Here is a 19,326-nt window from a genome sequence, read left to right as displayed (position 1 = left end):
TGCTCAGAAACGCCTAGTGCGCGGGGTTCGACCGCAGCTTGTTGCTCTGATTGGCTGAGAGATCTTCCCGTCTCTTAAAGACCGCAGTTGCTCTTCCCGCCCACTGTGTGGGCGGAGCTAGTAAAACCCCACCTTATACGAAGCGTTGATTGGCCGAAAGCTAACCGGTCCTGAAAGTTGATTGGTGGAGCTTGGAGTCAGTTTGGGCGCCACGGGGAGGGGGCAGGGCCCTCACAGGCTGGAGAGCCGCCGCAGGGGCGGGCGGGCGGCGGGGTGGGCGAGACGGGCTAGACCTGGCGGCCGGGCTCGGGCCGCGCGCGGTGGGGCCGGGAAGGGGAGTGAGGGCGCGCACGGTCGTGTGTGTCGGTCAAAGCAGGAAGGTGGCGAAGGGAGGCGAGGCCGAGTGGGAGGCGGGAGGGGACGGGCGGGAGGAGGAGGAGGAGGAGAAGCAGCAGCAGCAGAAGAAGCCCAAGGTGGGAGGAGAAGCAGGTGGGAGGGTGGCGGCTCCCTCTGGACCCGGCGGGGACGGCGCGATGAGGCGGGTGACCCTGTTCCTAAACGGCAGCCCGAAGAATGGAAAGGTAAAAGCCAGAAGGCGGGGCGGGACGAGAGGCGAGGCTGGAGGGCTTGGAGAAGTTGGGGGGCCTCAGAGGGGCGTGCGCCGGCTGCCGGGGCGTCCCCCTGAGGTGAACGTCGGGGCCCCTGGGCCTCCTCCCCGCCCCGGGGTGCCGGCCCTGGAAGCCCTCGGGGATCGGGTGGGGAGCCAGTCTTGGCGGCCCGGCTCACGTGCGGGACTCGGGAGCCGGAGGGCGACGGGTGCGGGGAGGGCCGCGGGCACCTGGGCGCTGAGATGACAGTTCCTCTTCGCACCTCCTCCTCCCCGGGCCATCCCCGGGAGGGCGCGCTGGGGCACCCCCTCCTTGGTGCCGAGGTGCTGAGGAAACGGGGTCCCCCTCGGGAAAGTTGGTGGTGACAACTAAGACATGCAAAGTGAGAGCAGATTTTTTTTTTCAAGAAAGGAAAAAAGTTCCACTCTTGAGCTTTTTCAGATAATAGAGCAAATCTTCCTAATTCTGTTTTCTCGAATTGCAAACCCAACATTTTTTTTTCAACCTTCTGGGAAACGCCCCCGCCGCCGCCTTTTAAAAAGGGGCCCCCAAGTTTCTATCCTAGCTTTAGGATGTGTCGCCTAACTACAAAAAAAGAAAAAAATCAAAGAGTGGCGATGAATGAATTTGGATGGATTTGACATTGAGCTGCTGCTGCTGCTGTTTGTGGGGTTACTTAGGCCTTTGCGGAGGGTGTGGCTTTCAATATTTTATTTCCTAACGCTGCAGCCAGCCCAAAGGAATCCTGTTTTCTTTTCTCAGCCTCTTGCCCCACTCCTGAAAGTTGTTCCTCTGCTTTGGAAAATGTGACTGCACCATTCCTGATCAGACTGCGGCGGAGTGTTGTTCTAGAAATAGTGAAGTCTGAGGGAAAGGTAGACGGATCTCGAGTTATTTGCAGACTACATGGTTTTCTGCATATTTGGGAGATGTAAAAAAATTTTTACTAGCTAGTGTAATTGTGCCCTGGAAGGAAAAAATGACTTTTCTCCAACTTTCTGAAGTTTGGAGTAAACATGTTCCAGCCACCGTGTAATCTGTCTATAAGTTTGTGTTCATATCTTAGAAATTTAATAAGAATGCTAAATCGTGGCCAGGGTGCTAGCACAGCAATTCGGGCATTTGCCTTGCATACAACTGACCTCCGTTTGATCCTCTGCATCCGAGATGGTCCCCTAAGCCTGCCTAGAGCAACTGAGTGCAGAGGAGTAACCCTTGAGTGCTGCTGCGTGTGGCTCCCAAACCAAAATAAATTTTTTAAAAAATAACCAGATCGATAGATTAGAACTGCCTTACATTCAAGTTCTTGAGTTCTCATTTTGGAATATATTCTCAATCACGGACCCCTGGTGTGCCCCCCCCCAGTATACTCCATGAAGGTATTTAGAACAGCCATAAGTATTTAATTATGCTCTAATTCTCGTCGAGAACCCCTGAATTTTGTTACTGGAGATTGGTTCCATTAATTTTACTAGGGTCTTTTCTTTTTTCTTCTACATAAGTGCACTCAGAAGTGCAGGCCTGATGCTGTATGCTCTGTCCACTGCTTGGGGCCACTATTGTGGGAGGCTTCAAGAAACACAGGGCCTCCAGGTTGCCAGTAAGCACCATAGTCCCATCCTTTGTCAGACTATATCTAATATGTTTAAAAAAAAAATCAAGAATTTTTTAAAAATTCTTAAGAATCTTAAAAGATTTGAAGGAGAAATTATCTCAAAATAGCTAAAGATATTATAGCTAAAATGGAGCATGGTATAATTATAGTCCATTAAAATTAAGCATATTAAAATTATAGCCCAAACTGGAACAAAATATAGTAATTATAATTCAGTATTTAAAAGATTCTTACTATTCAACTGAAGGACAGTCCTTTCTTTTGTTTCTTTTTTTAATTTTTTTTTAAATTTTTATTTTGATCATAGTGGCTTACATATCTTTCACATTAGTATTTTAGGTACATATTAACATTGAATCAGGGGAATACCCACTACCAAATTTGTCCTCCCCCCTACCCCGTTTCCTTTCTGCAACCCATATCCCCCACCATCACCCCCCCCTCCCCGGGCTGCTAGAGTAGGTGGTCGCCTCTTTGTCTAGCTTACTATCAGTGATCATACATCTGTTTGGTCCTGGTGCCCTCCCTTGATTCTCCCTCTATTTGAGAGGCTAAGCTAGATAAATAGTTAAGTGGTTTTGTTTGAGGGAAAGAAAAGCAATTGAATGGGGTAAAGAATAAGAAAAAAAAATTAAAAAATTAAAATATACTGAAAATGGGCGGAGTCCTTCTAGTGGCTATCAACCTCAGTTTGAGAGAGGACATGAAGAAGGTAATTGAAATACCATAACAATACAAAAATTAATGTCAAATTAAATATCCAGTGAGCCCTACAGCAATAAAGAGAAGCACCACACAATAGTCTGGGCTCTGAAATCAAATCATGCCGGAGTTTGGGTCATGCCTGGCAATATTCAGTGGTTGCTCCTGGCTCCTCTGAGAACAATTTGAGGTGCCAGGGATTGAACTTGGTTCAACAGCCCTCAACTGGAGGACATTCTGAGGTAGAGTTGTTTTTCATTTTGCAGCTGATTAGAAAAGTTATAATTATTCTTACTTGACACAAGAACAAATACCACATAGCATCTTGCATTTTTATGTCTATAAAGTGGGGCTGGAGCAGATCTTGCTGATCCGGGTTCAATTCCCGGCACCCCAGGATGGTCCCAAGATTGAGCATAACCAGGAATAATCCATAAGTGCAGAGTAATCCTTGAGTACTACTGGGTGTGGCCTCAAAATAAATCAATAAAATAGGGCTCAGAGAGATAGCATATTGAGTAAGGTGTTTGCCTTGCACATATCTGACCAAGATTCTCTTCCTGGTACCTCATTTGGTCTGCTGAGCACCACTGGTTGTTATTCAAGCCCCCCTCCCTCCCAATCAAAGGTATATTCAATTACTTGATCTGTTACCTGATCTGAGGGTCATGCTAAGGGTGAGCCTAAAATGGAAAAAAGTTAAACGAGTTCCTCACTGATTGTTCTACTTTGGTATATTGTGATATACTGAAACTTTTAAGTGATATGCTAAGATTTTTATTCAAATTTGGATAAGGGGAGCTGCTCTGGACTTGCTCCCTATGGTACTTACTGGAGAACCATGGGGTGCTAGGATTTAAGGCATTATCCTCTGGAAAAGTGAATATCTCAACTCTCCAGCTTTGTATTCCTCTCTCTCCAGCCTGTGTTACTCATTTTTAATTGTTTATTTAATGAATATAGTCAGTTCTTTTTTTTTATTTAATTTATTTTTTTATTTTTATCAAAGTGGATTACAAATCTTTCACAGTAATATTTTAGGTGCATAGTGATATTGAATCAGGGACGTTCCCACCACCAATATTCTCCTCCTGCCCCTGTTCCCAGCATACATCCCATATCCCTCTCTTTCATCCCCCAGGCTGCTACTATAGTGGTCTGCTCTGTGTCTAGTATGTTGTATATTGGGTATTGATTCTTTTGTCGTTGGCTTTGGATTTGGTGCTTAAGTTTGAACCTTTTTATATTTCTAATTAATGTTCATATGTCTTTGGTCTTGTTACCCTCCATTATTTCCCCCTCCATTAGTGGGGCGAAACAAGCTGGTTCAAGTTGTGTGGTTCTATTTGAAGGAAAGAGAAAGAAAATAATAATAAAATAAAATGGGGCAAAAATCAAACAAGCAAAAATATGAGAGGAGTCCTTCTAGAGTCTATATCTATCTGTTTAAGAGCAGGGAGGGAGAAGGAAGAAAAACATAACTATACCAAAAAATATAGATAAATAAGATAAAAGATAAAAAAAAAATCAAACAAAAAACTTGAAAATCACCAGAGCAATATAGACAGCAGCCATGCAATAACCACGGTCCTGAAAAAAAAAAAAAGCACAAAAGGAAAAAAACCCAGCAATGAACAACATATGTTACTCAATTTTAACTAAATTGACCGTCACCAAAATACTAGGTGGCTCTGAAAGACTCCTTTTAAAGAGCTGCAAATTAATAATTTTACATTTACAAGAAAAGCAAAGAATTGACTTCATGACATCTTTCACAATATAAACTATAGTGTTAAAAAAGAAGTTTGGATGGGGCCAGAGTGACAGCACAGCATTTGCCTTGCACACGGTCAACCCTGAATGGACCCAGATTCAGTATCTACCTAGCCTGCCAGGAGCGATTTCTGAGCACAGAGCCAGGAATAACCCCTGAGCATCACTGTGTGTTGCCCAAAAACAAACAAACAAACAAACAAATAAAAAGAGTTTAAGGTCAGAGCTATGGTACAGTAGGTGGGGCATTTATTTGCCTTGCACAAAGCCAAAGCTAGTTCAATGCCGTGTACTGTTATGTGGTGTTCCCACCTGCACCCCCTCCCCAGCCACCAGGCATGATCTCTGAGCATAGAGCCAAGAGTAAGCCCTAAACATTGCAGGGTGCTACCATATAAAATATTAAAAATAAGAGGGAAAGAAGACAACATAATGAAAGAGAGAAAGAGTTAATCTCATTGGATCTGAAAAAAAAAAAAAGAATAGTTTCTTTTTGTATATGTGATTACTATTTGTGTGTAAAATATATTTATTGGGGTTTTTTTTCACTGTTTAAAATTTCAGAAGTTTAGTTCTGGAACTTTATAATTATTATAATTCCACTCCCATCAATGTTTGAAATAACATTTGCCCTTGTCCCCATTTTCTCCTTTTCTTTCCTTTTCTATGTCAGGATCAGATCCAGAGCTTCATGTATATGGTAGGCACACTTAATGCTGCTCAACTTCATTCTAAGCCATCATTTTAAAGAAATGCCAGATTTTAAAGACTATTGGAAATCACATTAAATACTTCTATTAATAATAAACTTCTAAATGTTTGAAATATTAGCTAATAATAGGATGAACTCATCCAGTTTGCTAATTTAAGAATATTTTCCAGTACATTAAAACCAGTTTCCAAATCTATATATATATATTTTTTTTTCTTTATTTTAAGGATTGGAGGCTGGAGAGAGATGGATAGTACAGTGGTAGGCACTTGTCTCTAACTCATCAGACCTGTATTTAAACCCTTGCACTAAAACCCCACCAGAAGTGATCCCTGAACAGAGAACCAGAAGTAAGTCCTGAGCACTGTCGGGTGTGGAGGGACAACTAAAACAAACCACAAGGAATGAAGTCAGTCTTACATTTGGCAGAATTTCACTAAATTTAATGCTGTTGAGGGAATTATTACTGGCAGCTGAAATCTTAAAGGAATGCAAGTTGTTATGTCATGGAAATAGTTATTTTTGACAGTGTGTAGTATAGTTTACAAATAAGTTAAATTAATATGTTCTACCATTTGGGGTGCATAGTCAAACATTTGAATGTTCTAAAAGGTTGGTATATGAGCCATAGAAATAGTAAAGTGTCTAGACTGCTTTCTTGTAAGCGGCTGACCTAGTTTGATGCCTGGCACTCCTTATGGTCTCAAGGAGTGACCCATGAGCACAGAATCAGAAGGACTGAGATTTGATAACCAAAACCAACCACATGAATACTAAATTGCTTTTATAACTTCAAAATATTCAATATGTGAAAATTATATAACAATTTATTCATTCAGCTGCCATTTATTAACTACCATATTTGTATACGCTGTCATGTCTTGTACTGCATAGTAGAATATTAAATAGATCTTAATTCTATACCATTTACCATCTTGGTCCAGGGAATAATTGTTTTCTGTGACTTTGAATTAGATTTCTGAAATTAACTCTGGATTTGGATCCATTGTATTACTAAAGTTGAAAAAAGTGAAAACCTTAGTTTTCACACATTAGTAAGAACACATTAGTAAGAACTTTGTGCAGTCTTGCTCTTCAAGAAAAAGTCAATGGGGCCGTAGTGGTGGCACAAGCGATACGTCATCTGCCTTGCCCGTGCTAGCCTAGGACGGATCTCGAATCGATTCCCTCATTATCCCATACGGCTCCCCAAGCCAGGAGTGATTTCTGATTTCCAGGAGTAACCCCTGAGCGTCACAAGAGAAAGAAAGAAAAAGTCTAAAACATTTCGGGGCCGGAGAGATAGCATTGAGGTAAGGTGCTTACCTTTCATGAAGAAGGTCATCGGTTCGAATCCCGGCACCCCATATGGTCCCCCGAGCCTGCCAGGAGCAATTTCTGAGCACGGATCCAGGAAAAACCCCTGAGCACTGCTGGGTGTGACCCAAAAACCAAAAAAAAAAAAAAAAAAAAAAAAAACATTTCAGACATAGAAAATAATATAAAGATTTAATAAGCACAACAATTAAAAGGAAAATAAGATAGTAAATTATCAATGAGCATTGATGCATGCAAGTTAATGTGTTCATCCATTTCTCTTTCCACTACCTCTCTATTAATGTAACCATTTTCATAGTGTGTTCTTGCCACATTTTGTTACTTTTGCTAAACACACACACACATATGCAAGTAAATTTTTTAAAAGTACCTTTGTGACAGTTCAAATTAGTATTATACTTACATAGGATGTTTTTGCTTTGCTCATTCAATAAATATTTTGTTATTCCATGCATTATAATTTGTATATTTATAGGTTCTTTTCACTACTCTGTAGCAACCTATTATATACAAATACTCAGTTTGGGACTGGAAAGATAATACAGAGATGAGGTTTTTGCCTTGCATGTTTGATCCTTAGAGCTGGACATGGCCTTCTGAGTACCACTAAAGATAACACTAAACACAAAGGCAGGAATATTCCAAATTTTCCACCGGAAATAAACAAAAGGTAAAAGTAATTTCTGAGCACAGAGCCAGAATTAACAATTGAGTGCCACTGGGTGTGGCCTAAAACAGCAACCCTCAAAAAAGAAAGCAAGCTAGGTAATTGCTAGCTAGATTCAACTCCCAGCTCCTTATATGATCCTCTTGAGTTCTAAAGAAAACCCCAATACTGTTGCCAACTGTGGCTCACCACACCATTTCCAACCAGGAAAACAGTATAGATAAATAAGTAAGTTTCATGTTTAGTGGTGTGATTTCACTTGATTACATCACCTACATTAATACAGCAGGTGCTTTTTTTTTAATATCATGAAATAGGTATTGTGGGGACTGGAGCAATAGTATGGCAGATAGGTTATTTGCCTTGCACACAGCAGGCCTCAGGGGCATCACATATGGTCCCATGAATCTGCCAGGAATGATTTCTGAGCACAGATCCAGGAGTAACCACCGGGTGTGGCCAAAAATCTAAACAAAACAAATATTGTGGGGATACAAATATTTCAGATGTGCATATTGAATACTTAAATATGGGTAAATAGGTAACAGTTTGAAAGTGGTGTTTAAAGACAAATTAAAACTTTATTAAACTGCTAAGTCCTGTCAGACAGTTTATTTTCCCAATAGGTGTACCTATTGCATTTGTTATAGGATCTGAAATTTAGAGAAAACTAAGTTAAATAGTGCTTATACATTTGTGGCTCATACAGTTTCAAAGACAAGTTTCTTGACTTTCTTCAAAGAAACTTACATTTCAAGTATAGTGCCCAGGTAGAGTAGATAATCACAATGACATGAAAACTTCCATGTGCACACTGGAAAGTATAACGTGAAACAAATAACTCGTGATTATTTTGTAAATGTTTTTCTATCAGGACAGTATATGCTTAGTACATAAATATTAGGATATCTGTAATATATAAGATTTCCATTGATGCTTTCCTTAATAAAGTTATCTTAAATAAAGGTGCATGTCCTTTGACTTAAAACTTTCTCACCAACCTAAAATCTTAAATCTTTAAAACTGTATATGACATTTCTACATGTTTTTTTTTGTTTTGTTTTGTTTTTTTTTTTTGGTTTTTGGGTCATACCCGGCTGCGCTCAGGGGTTACTCCTGGCTGTCTGCTCAGAAATAGCTCCTGGCAGGCACGGGGGACCATATGGGACACCGGGATTTGAACCAACCACCTTTGGTCCTGGATCGGCTGCTTGCAAGGCAAACACCTCTGTGCTATCTCTCCGGGCCCGACATTTCTACATGTTTTAATGATACTTTGATTTGTTTGGGTTTTAGTATCACAATATAATTTCGCATGTGTTAGTATGCTTGAAGCAGTCAAACACAGGTATTCTACTTGAAAAATGTCAAGAATACCCTCCAATTTAAAAAAAAAAAGTATATTGGTCTACCATAAGGGACTTTTCAGATTTTTAGAACTATAAGATTCTGTGTGTGGTTTTAATTGTTTTTTCAAATTGGTGACTCTTTAGTGTCATATAAATGATACCATTGATTACAAGATTGTTTACTAATAAAATAACTTTGTAAAAACCCCATATAGGGATATTTGACTGAATCTGAGGGTTGCCAACGCTTTCAAAAATGTTATTTACTTTAAGTATTTGACTTGTTACCTTATTTTATATATCCAAGATCATTTAAAAATTTTTCATACTAAAAGGGGTTAAAAGTAAAAATAGTTTAAAAGTCCCTGATCTATACACACTTGACCCCAGAACTTAGGGAGGACAGAGAAACAAAAAAGAATTCAAGGTGGGAAGGAAGAAGATGAGAAAGGGAAGTCATGAGGTTAAGGGTCGGATTTAGATTATACTGGTGATGTGGGAGAGTGAGATAGCTATATATCCAAAACACAGACTCCACAATATTGAAAACATGAGATCTAAGTTGAAATCACTGAACTTTGTAATGTGCCTGTGAAAGTAACAGGAGGAGGATCAGAGGTCTGGATGTTGAAGTTGAGAGCAATGATGCAGGGAGTTGACAGTGGTCTGGGAAACATTATATACCCAAAACTACCCAACTATTAACTTTGTAAATCATTATTATTAACTATTAATATTATTAATATATTGTTATCAATATATTAATCAACTGTTAACTTTGTAAATCATATAAAATCTTATTTCATAAAATAAAATTTTTAAAATTGAAAAAAGGTAAACTTTTTTAATTCCAGTTCTTCTATTAAAAAATAACAAAAACCCTGATCTAGAGTAGTGGCAATCTCAAATTACAACTTTTCCTGATTGCCCAAGTATAATATAAGTGCATAGTAATATCTGGAAAATAAAATTTCACAAGAAAATAATCTCCCATATTTCATTTCCCTAATAGCCACTTTGAATGGTATTCTGAGTATCACTTTAGAATTGCATTTGTATGCACTTCGTTGTTCAAGACAAGAGGGTCAGTGGAAAGACTTAAATATGCACTCGAAAGGTGTGTCCTGGTTCAACACTCTTGAGGGTAATGAAAATTTAATCCATCATTTGAGAAATATTTGTTAAAGACCTATACCAGCTGAAATAGCATTTAATCAAGTGGATCTTTCTCTTAATATTGGCATGGTTATTTTCTGGATGTCTGAGATTAGGATAGTACTCGAGATATAATTCTTTAACATTATTCATTAGCATTACCAGAGGGATTGTTTATACATTCCCACAGTAAGTTTTTTTGGAAATTAAATTTTTTATTAAACATTATAACTAAATAGAAAAATATTTGGTGAATAATAAATTGTGTTTTCATGCCAGTGCTGTTTTAAGTGAGATAAAAATAAAGGTTAAGTTTCTCTGGAATATGTTATCCTTGGTAGTTGAGTGATTTACTAAGAAAGACCATTTTATGTTTTGATTGCCCTGAGAATAGAAGCTAAACTTCGGGACAAATTTAGTTCAGTGGAGAAAATAGGAAATCTGGCTTCTATACAAACCCTCTGCATAAAGCAACAAATGGGTTTTATATTGGACTTACCACCTTACTGTGAGTGGCTATGTTGTGGTCAAGTCTGTCAAAATTGAAAGAGATGCTTCATTTTATTCTGCTCTTTGAAATAGCACTATTTAATGGTACTTTCTGGGATAATGGAAATATTTCATTTTTTTTTTTATTTTTTTGGTTTTTCGGCCACACCCGGCAATGCTCAGGGGTTACTCCTGGCTATCTGCTCAGAAATAGCTCCTGGCAGGCACGGGGGACCATATGGGATGCCGGGATTCAAACCAACCATGTTGGGTCCTGGATTGGCTGCTTGCAAGGCAAACACTGCTGTGCAATCTGTCCGGCCCTTCATATTTTTGTTTTTTAATAGTGACCACGAGCTAATGTGGCTATGAGTACTTGACATAAGGCAGGTACTTGACATAACTGATGAACTGATTTTTAACTTTAGTTTTATAAGTTTGAATGTAAAAACCTTGTAAACAAATGGCTTTAAATTAAGTAGTTCAGCTTTAAAACATGTCAAGTAAACTTTTCTTTCAATAGGAGATGCTGACTCTGAAGGGGAAAATTACAATCACAGAGAAATAGTAAACAAAAATGTGAACTGTTTATGAAAATACATTGCAATGTATAATACACTAATATTTAAAAACAGGAGTTGAGGCCAGAGTCATAATACAGTGGGAAGGCACTTGTCTTGCAAACAGCTGACCAGGGTTTGATCCTCTGCATCCCAGATAGCCCCTCAAACCTGCCAAGAGTGATTCTCTTAGTAAACCTGAGCACCACTAGATTTGCAACTAGCCCCCAAAACAAATAAAAATGAGGGCCCAGGTGATAGCACAACAGGAAGAATATTTCCCTTGCTGCACAAGGCTGACTTGGTTTCAATCCCCACCAACACATAATCTCCCAAGCCTGCCTGGAGTGGTTTCTGAGTGCAGTCAGGAATAATCCCTAGCACCACTTGGTGTGCCCCCCCCACCATGAGAATGTCATTAAGATGTTAAATGTGCTTATGATACAGGCTGCTGAAAAAAGAGAGGTAAAAATGTGCTGTGGGAGGAAGTTGATATAAGAAAAATGAGGGGATAATGTCAGGCAAGTATAAGACTAGTATAAGAAAGCAGAGAAGTAATAGGAGAAAGAAAATTAGATATTCCCAATTCTAGCAGCCACAACAGTGCTGCTGCTGCTGGGAAAGTGGAATTTTTTTGCTCTTTGGACCCCCCTTCCAACAACTGTAATGCACTTTTGCTTTAACTTTAGTTTATCTCATTCCTTGCCTTTTGGCTCTTGTCTTTCTTCTGCCCTTCTATCTTTGGTCTACCAGGTTTGCTATATATAATGACCTTGGTACTATAGTTCTTTTTCACTTCCAGAAAATTCTGTCTGCAATGATAATTACTTTTAGTTTGTATAGAAATTTAAAATGATTGTGCCAGGTGCTTTTCATTACCCTTTCTAGTCATTGTATGACTAAAATATGTGTAATATAAAATTTAACACGTGAGCCTGCTTTCATTTATATTTCAGTGATGGTGACTATATTCACTCTGTATGTAACCAGCACTGCTAATTAGTTCCAAAACATTTTCTTCATCCCAAACAAAATCTCATGTAGCAGTAATTCTTTATTCTCCCTCACCCTGATAATTCTTATTCTACTTTCTCTCTGAATTTGTCCCTCATATACATGGTATCATACAGTACTTACCCTTTTATGCAACTGGCTTATTTTAATGTTTTTAAATTTCTTTCAGGTTGTAGTACATATCCAATTTCATTTTTTATTGGCTGAATAATATTCTATTGTGTATATATACTGCATTTTGTTTATTCACCCATCTGTTATAAGCCCTTGGGTTACTTACGTATTATTTTTTAAAGCCTATTAAAATTCCTTTAGAATTGAACTCACATTCCCCAAATGCACTGACTTCTTGAGCAATTATCCTTTTGATCCATGAGAAACTAGTTGGAATTGAAGTACACTGTTTATGAAAGCTAGCAAACAAATCTTCCTACACCTTGCTGCTATTTATGTGTATTCAGTGTCCACCATACTATAGTCACTGGTGAACAAAGGACCTGCATCAAGTCTTACTTCAGATGGTACCAATATCCTGTGGGAAGTCAATTTCTTTCTTGATACTTAATGTTTAGCATCTCACCCACTTTTTCAGAGATGCTTATTGAGAGCAGTAGTACTATACAACTCACCCTCCAGGAACTTATCCTACAGTCATGAGCAAAGCAACAAATTCACTGCATGTAGTTCTTAATCCCATACCTAAGCATATATCTCTAATTTCAATCTATCTGATTGAAAACAGGACAGATCAACTCATGGACCCAGTTATTGTATTCAGAATGTTAGCTAAAAATCTGGAGATTTATAAAGTAAATAACACGTAGATGTGAAGGATTAAGTGAGGTGGGACTGTGTTATATTTTATATGTTAGTTTTTATGGTAACTATTAAACAGCAGTAAGTTGTTCCAATTTTAAAAACAATTCCCATAGCAAAGGAATCATGTGGAAACAAAGGCCTAATAGTTCTTGGGTACTTGGCTAAGCATTACATCAGACATTAATTCATTTCATCCTCATAACAAGTTTCTAGTGTAGGTGCAACTATTTGCATCATTTCTAGTTAAACCAGTTCAAGCTGAAATTAGTTAAATTATCTAAAGTTGATAAGTAGAAAATGTCAGAATCAAAAATCAAGTGCAAGTTAGTTTCAGAACTAGTGCACTATGTTAATAACCCCTTAAGAATCTAGATTCCTTTTGCCAGAGATGATTTCTTATTTTCTCAGTTTGAATCTCAGTAATTGAGGACTTAGTAATTGAATAATACTAGCTTTGCCTCAAAGACAAGGAAATTATTTTACAAATTATTATATGATCTTATATGATAAATCTTTTTCAGTTTTTGATAGTGTGATGGTCTGAAATTGCGATGAATGCAGTACATAAATTCATATTAATCTGGTTTATTTACAGGTGGTTGCTGTATATGGAACTTTATCTGATTTGCTTTCTGTGGCCAGCAGTAAACTCGGTATAAAAGCCACCAGCGTGTACAATGGAAAAGGTGGCCTGATTGATGATATTGCTTTGATCAGGTAACCGTCACCTTCGGACATAAAGTATCTCAGAGTGATTTCTTTCCCTTTTTTTGAGTGGGGGGTTGGGACCACACCTGGTGATGATCAGGGGTTACTCCTGGCTATGCGCTCAGAAATTGCTCCAGGCTTGGGGAACCATATGGGACTCTGGGGATTGAACCAAGGTCCGTCCTGGATCAGCCGCATGCAAGGCGCCCTACCGCTGTGCTTTAGCTCTGGCCCCAGATGATTTATTTCTTTAAAACAAAGTGTCTATTCCATCTTCATGGAATCACAGAATTTTGAAGCAGGAAGAAATTTAACAAAGATTACAAAGAAAGACAAATAAATGAAGGACTGGTTCTATCATTTACATTTTGACGGTTATATACTTTATCAGTAAATGCATTGCCCAAGATACCTCTCACTTAGTTGGAAAATTAAGAGTTTTTTAAATTGATGGTGTCAAGTTAATGATGCTCTAAATTAATTTTATTTAAATCCAGATCTGAATGATCTTTTAATATAATATAACCTTGAAAATGAAAATAAATCACTTAAGTTCTATTATTTTATAAATAGGGGAACTAAGCATTTGAGAAATTATGATATTTATTAGACCATGCAGTTTAGAAATTTATTTTTGTTAATGAAAACATTTTTGTCTTAATTTATAAAAGTTAGCTGGCATAAAAGCAGAAAAGATCCAAAACTTCTTTTTAAAATCTAAAAGGGTAATATCTTAATGTTTTAATATTTATCTCCCAGTATCTTTAAATTTCTTGAATAGTTGAAGTGCATTGTTGAATGATGAATTAATATAATTTTACATCAGTCTAATTTTTTCCTAAGTACAGACTAAGAAAAAGCCAATGTTTTCCTATGATAGGAAAGTAAAAAAAATTAAAAGATAATTCATTATTGAAGCCTTCTAAACTAGAAAATATCAGGCATATCTGATAGTACAGTTGATAGGGCATTTACCTTGCGTGTGGCTATCTTAGGTTCGATTCATGGCACCACATATGGTCCCTGAACTTGCCATGAGTGATCCCTGAACACCGTCAGGTTTGGCTTCCAAGCCAAAAAAATATAAATATACATAAATCAGAAAATACCATATTTAATAGTTTGTATCTATCGTTACAATTTCTTTTTTTTTTCTTTTTTTTTTTTTTTTTTTGGTTTTTGGGTCACACCCAGCAGTGCTCAGGGGTTACTCCTGGCTGTCTGCTCAGAAATAGCTCCTGGCAGGCACGGGGGACCATATGGGACACCGGGATTCGAACCAACCACCTTTGGTCCTGGATCGGCTGCTTGCAAGGCAAACGCCGCTGTGCTATCTCTCCGGCCCCTATCGTTACAATTTCTAATGTTTAATGTATATTAAAAGTAAGATGTGGGGCCAGAGTAGTGGCACAAGCGGTAGGGCATTTGCCTTGCTCGCCCTAACCTAGGGCGGACTGCGTTTAAATTCCTTGGCGTTCCATATAGTCCCCCAAACCAGGAGCAATTTCTGAGCGCATAGCCAGGAGGAACCCCTGAGCATCACCGGGTGTGGCCCAAACAAACAAAACAAAAAAATAAGATTACTATAGTTGGGAGAAGGTATACACAGATAGTAGAGATTATGGATTGTTTGTAATCATTTACCTTCACTGGCAGTATGATCACATAGTGGGTCAACATTTATAGCATGGTTACCTAAAAGTTATGCCTCTTATATATTTAATAGGAAAAGGTATGTTCTTTTCAAAGCACAGATCATCTGGTAATTTAATTTAGTAGGAATCTGTAGTACTAAAAAATAAAAGTTTATAAAAAGAATTGGCTGTGAGACTAATTAAAGTTCATGATTTGTTGTTTTTCCATCCTAAAAGTACTTGATCTTTCTTTAAATTTATAGACAGTTCTGGAGGTTAAACAAAGCTCTAGAAACTTCACTTGTTTGCAGTATAAATTGATAGCAAACCTGTATTTTACATATGACTATATTGTGGGCTCTATTCAGTATGTTTAATGTAATTTCTGTATTTTATGATGATTTATAAACTTTTGATCTCCACAGGGATGATGATGTTTTGTTTGTGTGTGAAGGAGAGCCCTTTATTGGTAAGTGACTTTAAAACCAATTTTGTCTGCCAAAATAAATATATAAGTGTGTATATATATATATATACACACACACACACATATATATTTGATATATATAATTTTAGTTGTGCTCTCCCCAGTTCATTTTGTTTTTCTCAGAGATTAATAAGCTTTGATTTCTTTATTTTTAAATTTGATACCAAAGATTACACCCTGCAGGGCAAGTGCCCTACTGGCTGTACTATCTATGTGGCCCAGTCTTGTTGAGAATTGAAGAGCATACTTAGGAAACTTTTTCAAATCTGAGGTCCATCATTTAATCTGATTCAGCTTCTTCCTTTAAACATACTGATGATACATTCCTACTCCTTTTGCATTGTTATTGACAGGAATACCTTATTGCTTCATTTTTTTTTAGATGTTAGCTATGGTTATGGTTCTTGCTGTCCTAGTAGCTTCCCCCACACACACATTTTGCTGTGTCTATGCAAAAAAAAACCCTGCCATGCACACACCATTTATTTTTATTATTATATTTTTTTATCTCATCTTTTAAATTAGGCTCTCACCTTTTTCATTGAACCTTGGGAAATGGATTACTTTATTTTACCATATATTCCTGCTTTTTTCTATAAAACTAAGAGGAAAGAGGGCTAGGGGTGGCCCAAAAAGGAAAAAAAAAAAAAAAAAAACACTAAGAGAAAGCAATAAAGAAAGGCTGGGGCTAGGGGCCAGGGGCCAGGGGCCAAGTGGCCTCGGAAGCATTGGCAGGGAAATAAATAAGGAACTAAATATCCAAGCCAAAGTAAACGATAATAGAATGAAAGGAACTAAACTTAAACAATCTAAACTCAAAGGGACTTGTTACACTGGCAGGCCAGGAGCCAAAGTGTGATGGAATAAGATGCACTCTATGTCCGTTGGTGGAGGGAGGGTGACACTGGTGGTGAGAAGGGCCCCGACTCATTGTATATCTGAAATTCAACTATGAAGGACTGTAGATCACAATTAATTCAATAAAATAATACTAAAAAAAAAAGAAGAAGAAGAAAAGAAAGGGGACGGAGAGATAGCATGGAGGTAAGGCATTTGCTTACCTGCAGGAGGACAGTGATTCGAATCCCGGCATCCCAAGCCAGGAGCAATTTCTGAGTGTAGAGTAATGAGTAACCCCTGAGTGCTGCCAGGTGAGACCCAGAAACCAAAAAAAATTAAAAAGGAGGGTAGCTTTTTTGTTTATTTGTTTTTTGCTTTTGGACCACACCCAGCAACCTAGGTTGAACTTCACCAACTCCTGGCTCTGCATTCAGAAATAGTTCCTGGCAGGCTCAGGGACCATTTAGGATGCTGGGGATTGAATCCAGGTTCATCCTGGGGTGGCAGCATGCAAGGCAAATGCCCTACTGCTGTGCTGTCACTTGGGCCACTAAGGTAGCTCTTTGTTTAAAAAAAAAATTGCTTAGAAAGATGTGAAAGGTGAGAAAAAGGAGAAATATTTGTTTTGAAGAGAGCACAAGGTTCTCCAGAATAAAAGTAAGCAAAGAAATATAGAGAAGCAGATGAGATGCCTGTTCAAAGCAGAGTACAGGTTTGAAGAGCAAGCCTGGCATTTTGTTTTTGTTTTGCTTTTAGTTTATTCTTTTGTGGTCATCTCCAAATCTCTAATCTTAATGCTTTTATCATTGTCTGTATGTCACTTCTAGATCCACAGACAGATTCTAAACTGCCTGAAGGATCAGCAGGCTCTCACACTGACTGGCTGACATTGAATGTTGGAGGGCGATACTTCACAACTACACGGTAGGTACATGTACATGTGCACTGAAGGACTTCATTACCATTTTTACTTTCGCATCAGTTTGCTGAAATGCTGCTGAAATATACCATGTGATGTGAAAACATTTTTTCAGGGTATTTTTTAAGCCAGAATAGAAAATAGTTAACAAGTCACTTCAGAGAAAGCATGAAAAGCATGAGTTCAGTTCTTAGAAGATGCTTTTTAGATACTAGGTAATAGAAGCATAGAACACAAATGATAATGATTAAAATTTGCAGGTGACTACTACATATGTTTGAGGGACAGGAAAAGTGCAAATGGTTCAAGAATGTTGTGTTATAAGAGCTTGCTTTTTAAGGGTAAATTAATATTGTTTATTCAAAGGAAATACCAAGTTAGAAAGGCGTTTGATAAAAGGCAACTTACTGCACGTTTTTGTTTCCCAGCATTACTCCTACCAGGTCATAGCATGCATCTTTTTGAGAGAGCAGCTGGGATCAAGTATACTCTTGACTTAAATATGTTTGTTTATAAAGACAAATGGAGAAATCAATTTTTTTCCCTGAATTCTTAGGAGCACTTTAGTGAATAAAGAACCCGACAGTATGCTGGCCCACATGTTTAAGGATAAAGGTGAGTGCCAAACACTGTTGTCATGTCTGTCAACTACTTTTACCTGTATTGACCATAGCGCTCTTACCCTCGTAATGAGATCAGTGTTTTTTACAAACAGTAAAAACTTACCAGCTTGTATGATTTTTCTCCTAAAAATTTCTAACTTTGTTTTTTGGTTCTTGGGGGGCTTTCTTCATATTTTAATGGATAACACAGGTGTCTGGGGAAATAAGCAAGATCATAGAGGAGCTTTCCTAATTGACCGAAGCCCTGAATACTTTGAACCCATTTTGAACTACTTACGTCATGGGCAGCTCATAGTAAATGATGGCATTAATTTATTGGGTGAGTTCCGAGTGTAATTAATTCCTCATATACTTAATAAGGTTATGGTTTTGGTTTCTGTTTGCATTTTCATAGTAGCATAGTATTTTTTTTAAATATGGAACGCTTCACGAATTTGCATGTCATTCTTGCACAGGGGCCATGCTAATCTTTGTATCATTCCAATTTTAGTATATGTGCTGCCGAAGCGAGCACCATCGTATATTTTTATAAAGTGAATATATACTTTATTTTTTAAAATTGAATACTTATAAAGGATGTGTAGAAGTGAATGCTTATTGAATTCTAAGTACATTTTGGTTCTAATGAGTAAAGATTTTAAAGGATTTTGATTTTTTTTTTATTTTAGTTGAATTTTTGCTTGACTTCAAAGTTATGGACCTCCCCATTATATTGAGATCTGAGTGGCTGAAAGAAGAACTTATCTTTTGGCTTCAAAAACTTGGACTAGAATCTCACTTCTACAGTTTACTAGACTTACTTAGATAAATTCTTTTAATCCCCTCATCACACTTATAATGTCAGAAGAATCTGTGAAGTTCATGGAAGTGGTGTAGACACCATCTTTCATTTAAAGCAGTAGTCCCATAATCAGAGTCCCACATTCATCAAGTGGTGGGAGAGTGACAGGCTTGTATGCCCCTGCTTCTACAGCTTCCACGGATATTTGCTCTCTTTCAGCTTGAACTTATGGTTCCAGGCTGTGATTTTTAAAATCCAAGAATCAAAAAAACATATGTGAAATATTCACATTTTGGAAGTACTCCAAGTCAAACATATCAGAATATACAAGATGCTTTTTTACAGTTTGTATAAGCAAAATACAAAACACTCAATAAACTTTTATTGTTGCCTTATTACACTTTATATTTTCTTTAAAACCCATGCAAAAAAAAATTACTTGACTCTTTTGTCTAACACCTAAACTATTCATATCAACATTCCTATCATTTTTTTACCTTCAAGTAGTAGTTGTTTTAAATACTCTTAAATTG

At 37.8% G+C, this 19,326-nt stretch overlaps 1 protein-coding gene and 1 non-coding gene across 2 annotated transcripts in view; one reads left to right on the top strand and one right to left on the bottom strand.

Annotated features, from left to right (window-relative positions):
* The first annotated feature begins 294 nt into the window (after nucleotides 1-294).
* Nucleotides 295-19,326, top strand: part of KCTD9 (potassium channel tetramerization domain containing 9) — a 33,391-nt gene continuing 14,359 nt past the window's right edge. Inside the window, exons 1-6 of the mRNA XM_049769472.1 lie at nucleotides 295-581; nucleotides 13,397-13,518; nucleotides 15,569-15,612; nucleotides 17,298-17,394; nucleotides 17,946-18,004; nucleotides 18,203-18,331. Coding sequence (XP_049625429.1) covers nucleotides 534-581; nucleotides 13,397-13,518; nucleotides 15,569-15,612; nucleotides 17,298-17,394; nucleotides 17,946-18,004; nucleotides 18,203-18,331 — 499 coding nt within the window. The 5' untranslated portion in view covers nucleotides 295-533. The remainder of the gene's footprint in view (nucleotides 582-13,396; nucleotides 13,519-15,568; nucleotides 15,613-17,297; nucleotides 17,395-17,945; nucleotides 18,005-18,202; nucleotides 18,332-19,326) is intronic.
* On the bottom strand, nucleotides 18,423-18,526 carry LOC126004765 (U6 spliceosomal RNA). Its single transcript, XR_007494022.1, has one exon. It is a non-coding gene; the product is annotated as a U6 spliceosomal RNA (small nuclear RNA).

Source organism: Suncus etruscus, chromosome 3 (assembly GCF_024139225.1).
Source record: "Suncus etruscus isolate mSunEtr1 chromosome 3, mSunEtr1.pri.cur, whole genome shotgun sequence".
NCBI classification, from domain to species: domain Eukaryota; kingdom Metazoa; phylum Chordata; class Mammalia; order Eulipotyphla; family Soricidae; genus Suncus; species Suncus etruscus.
The sequence above is the reverse complement of the archived record's forward strand: the minus strand, read 5'-3'. Positions and strand labels throughout refer to the sequence as shown.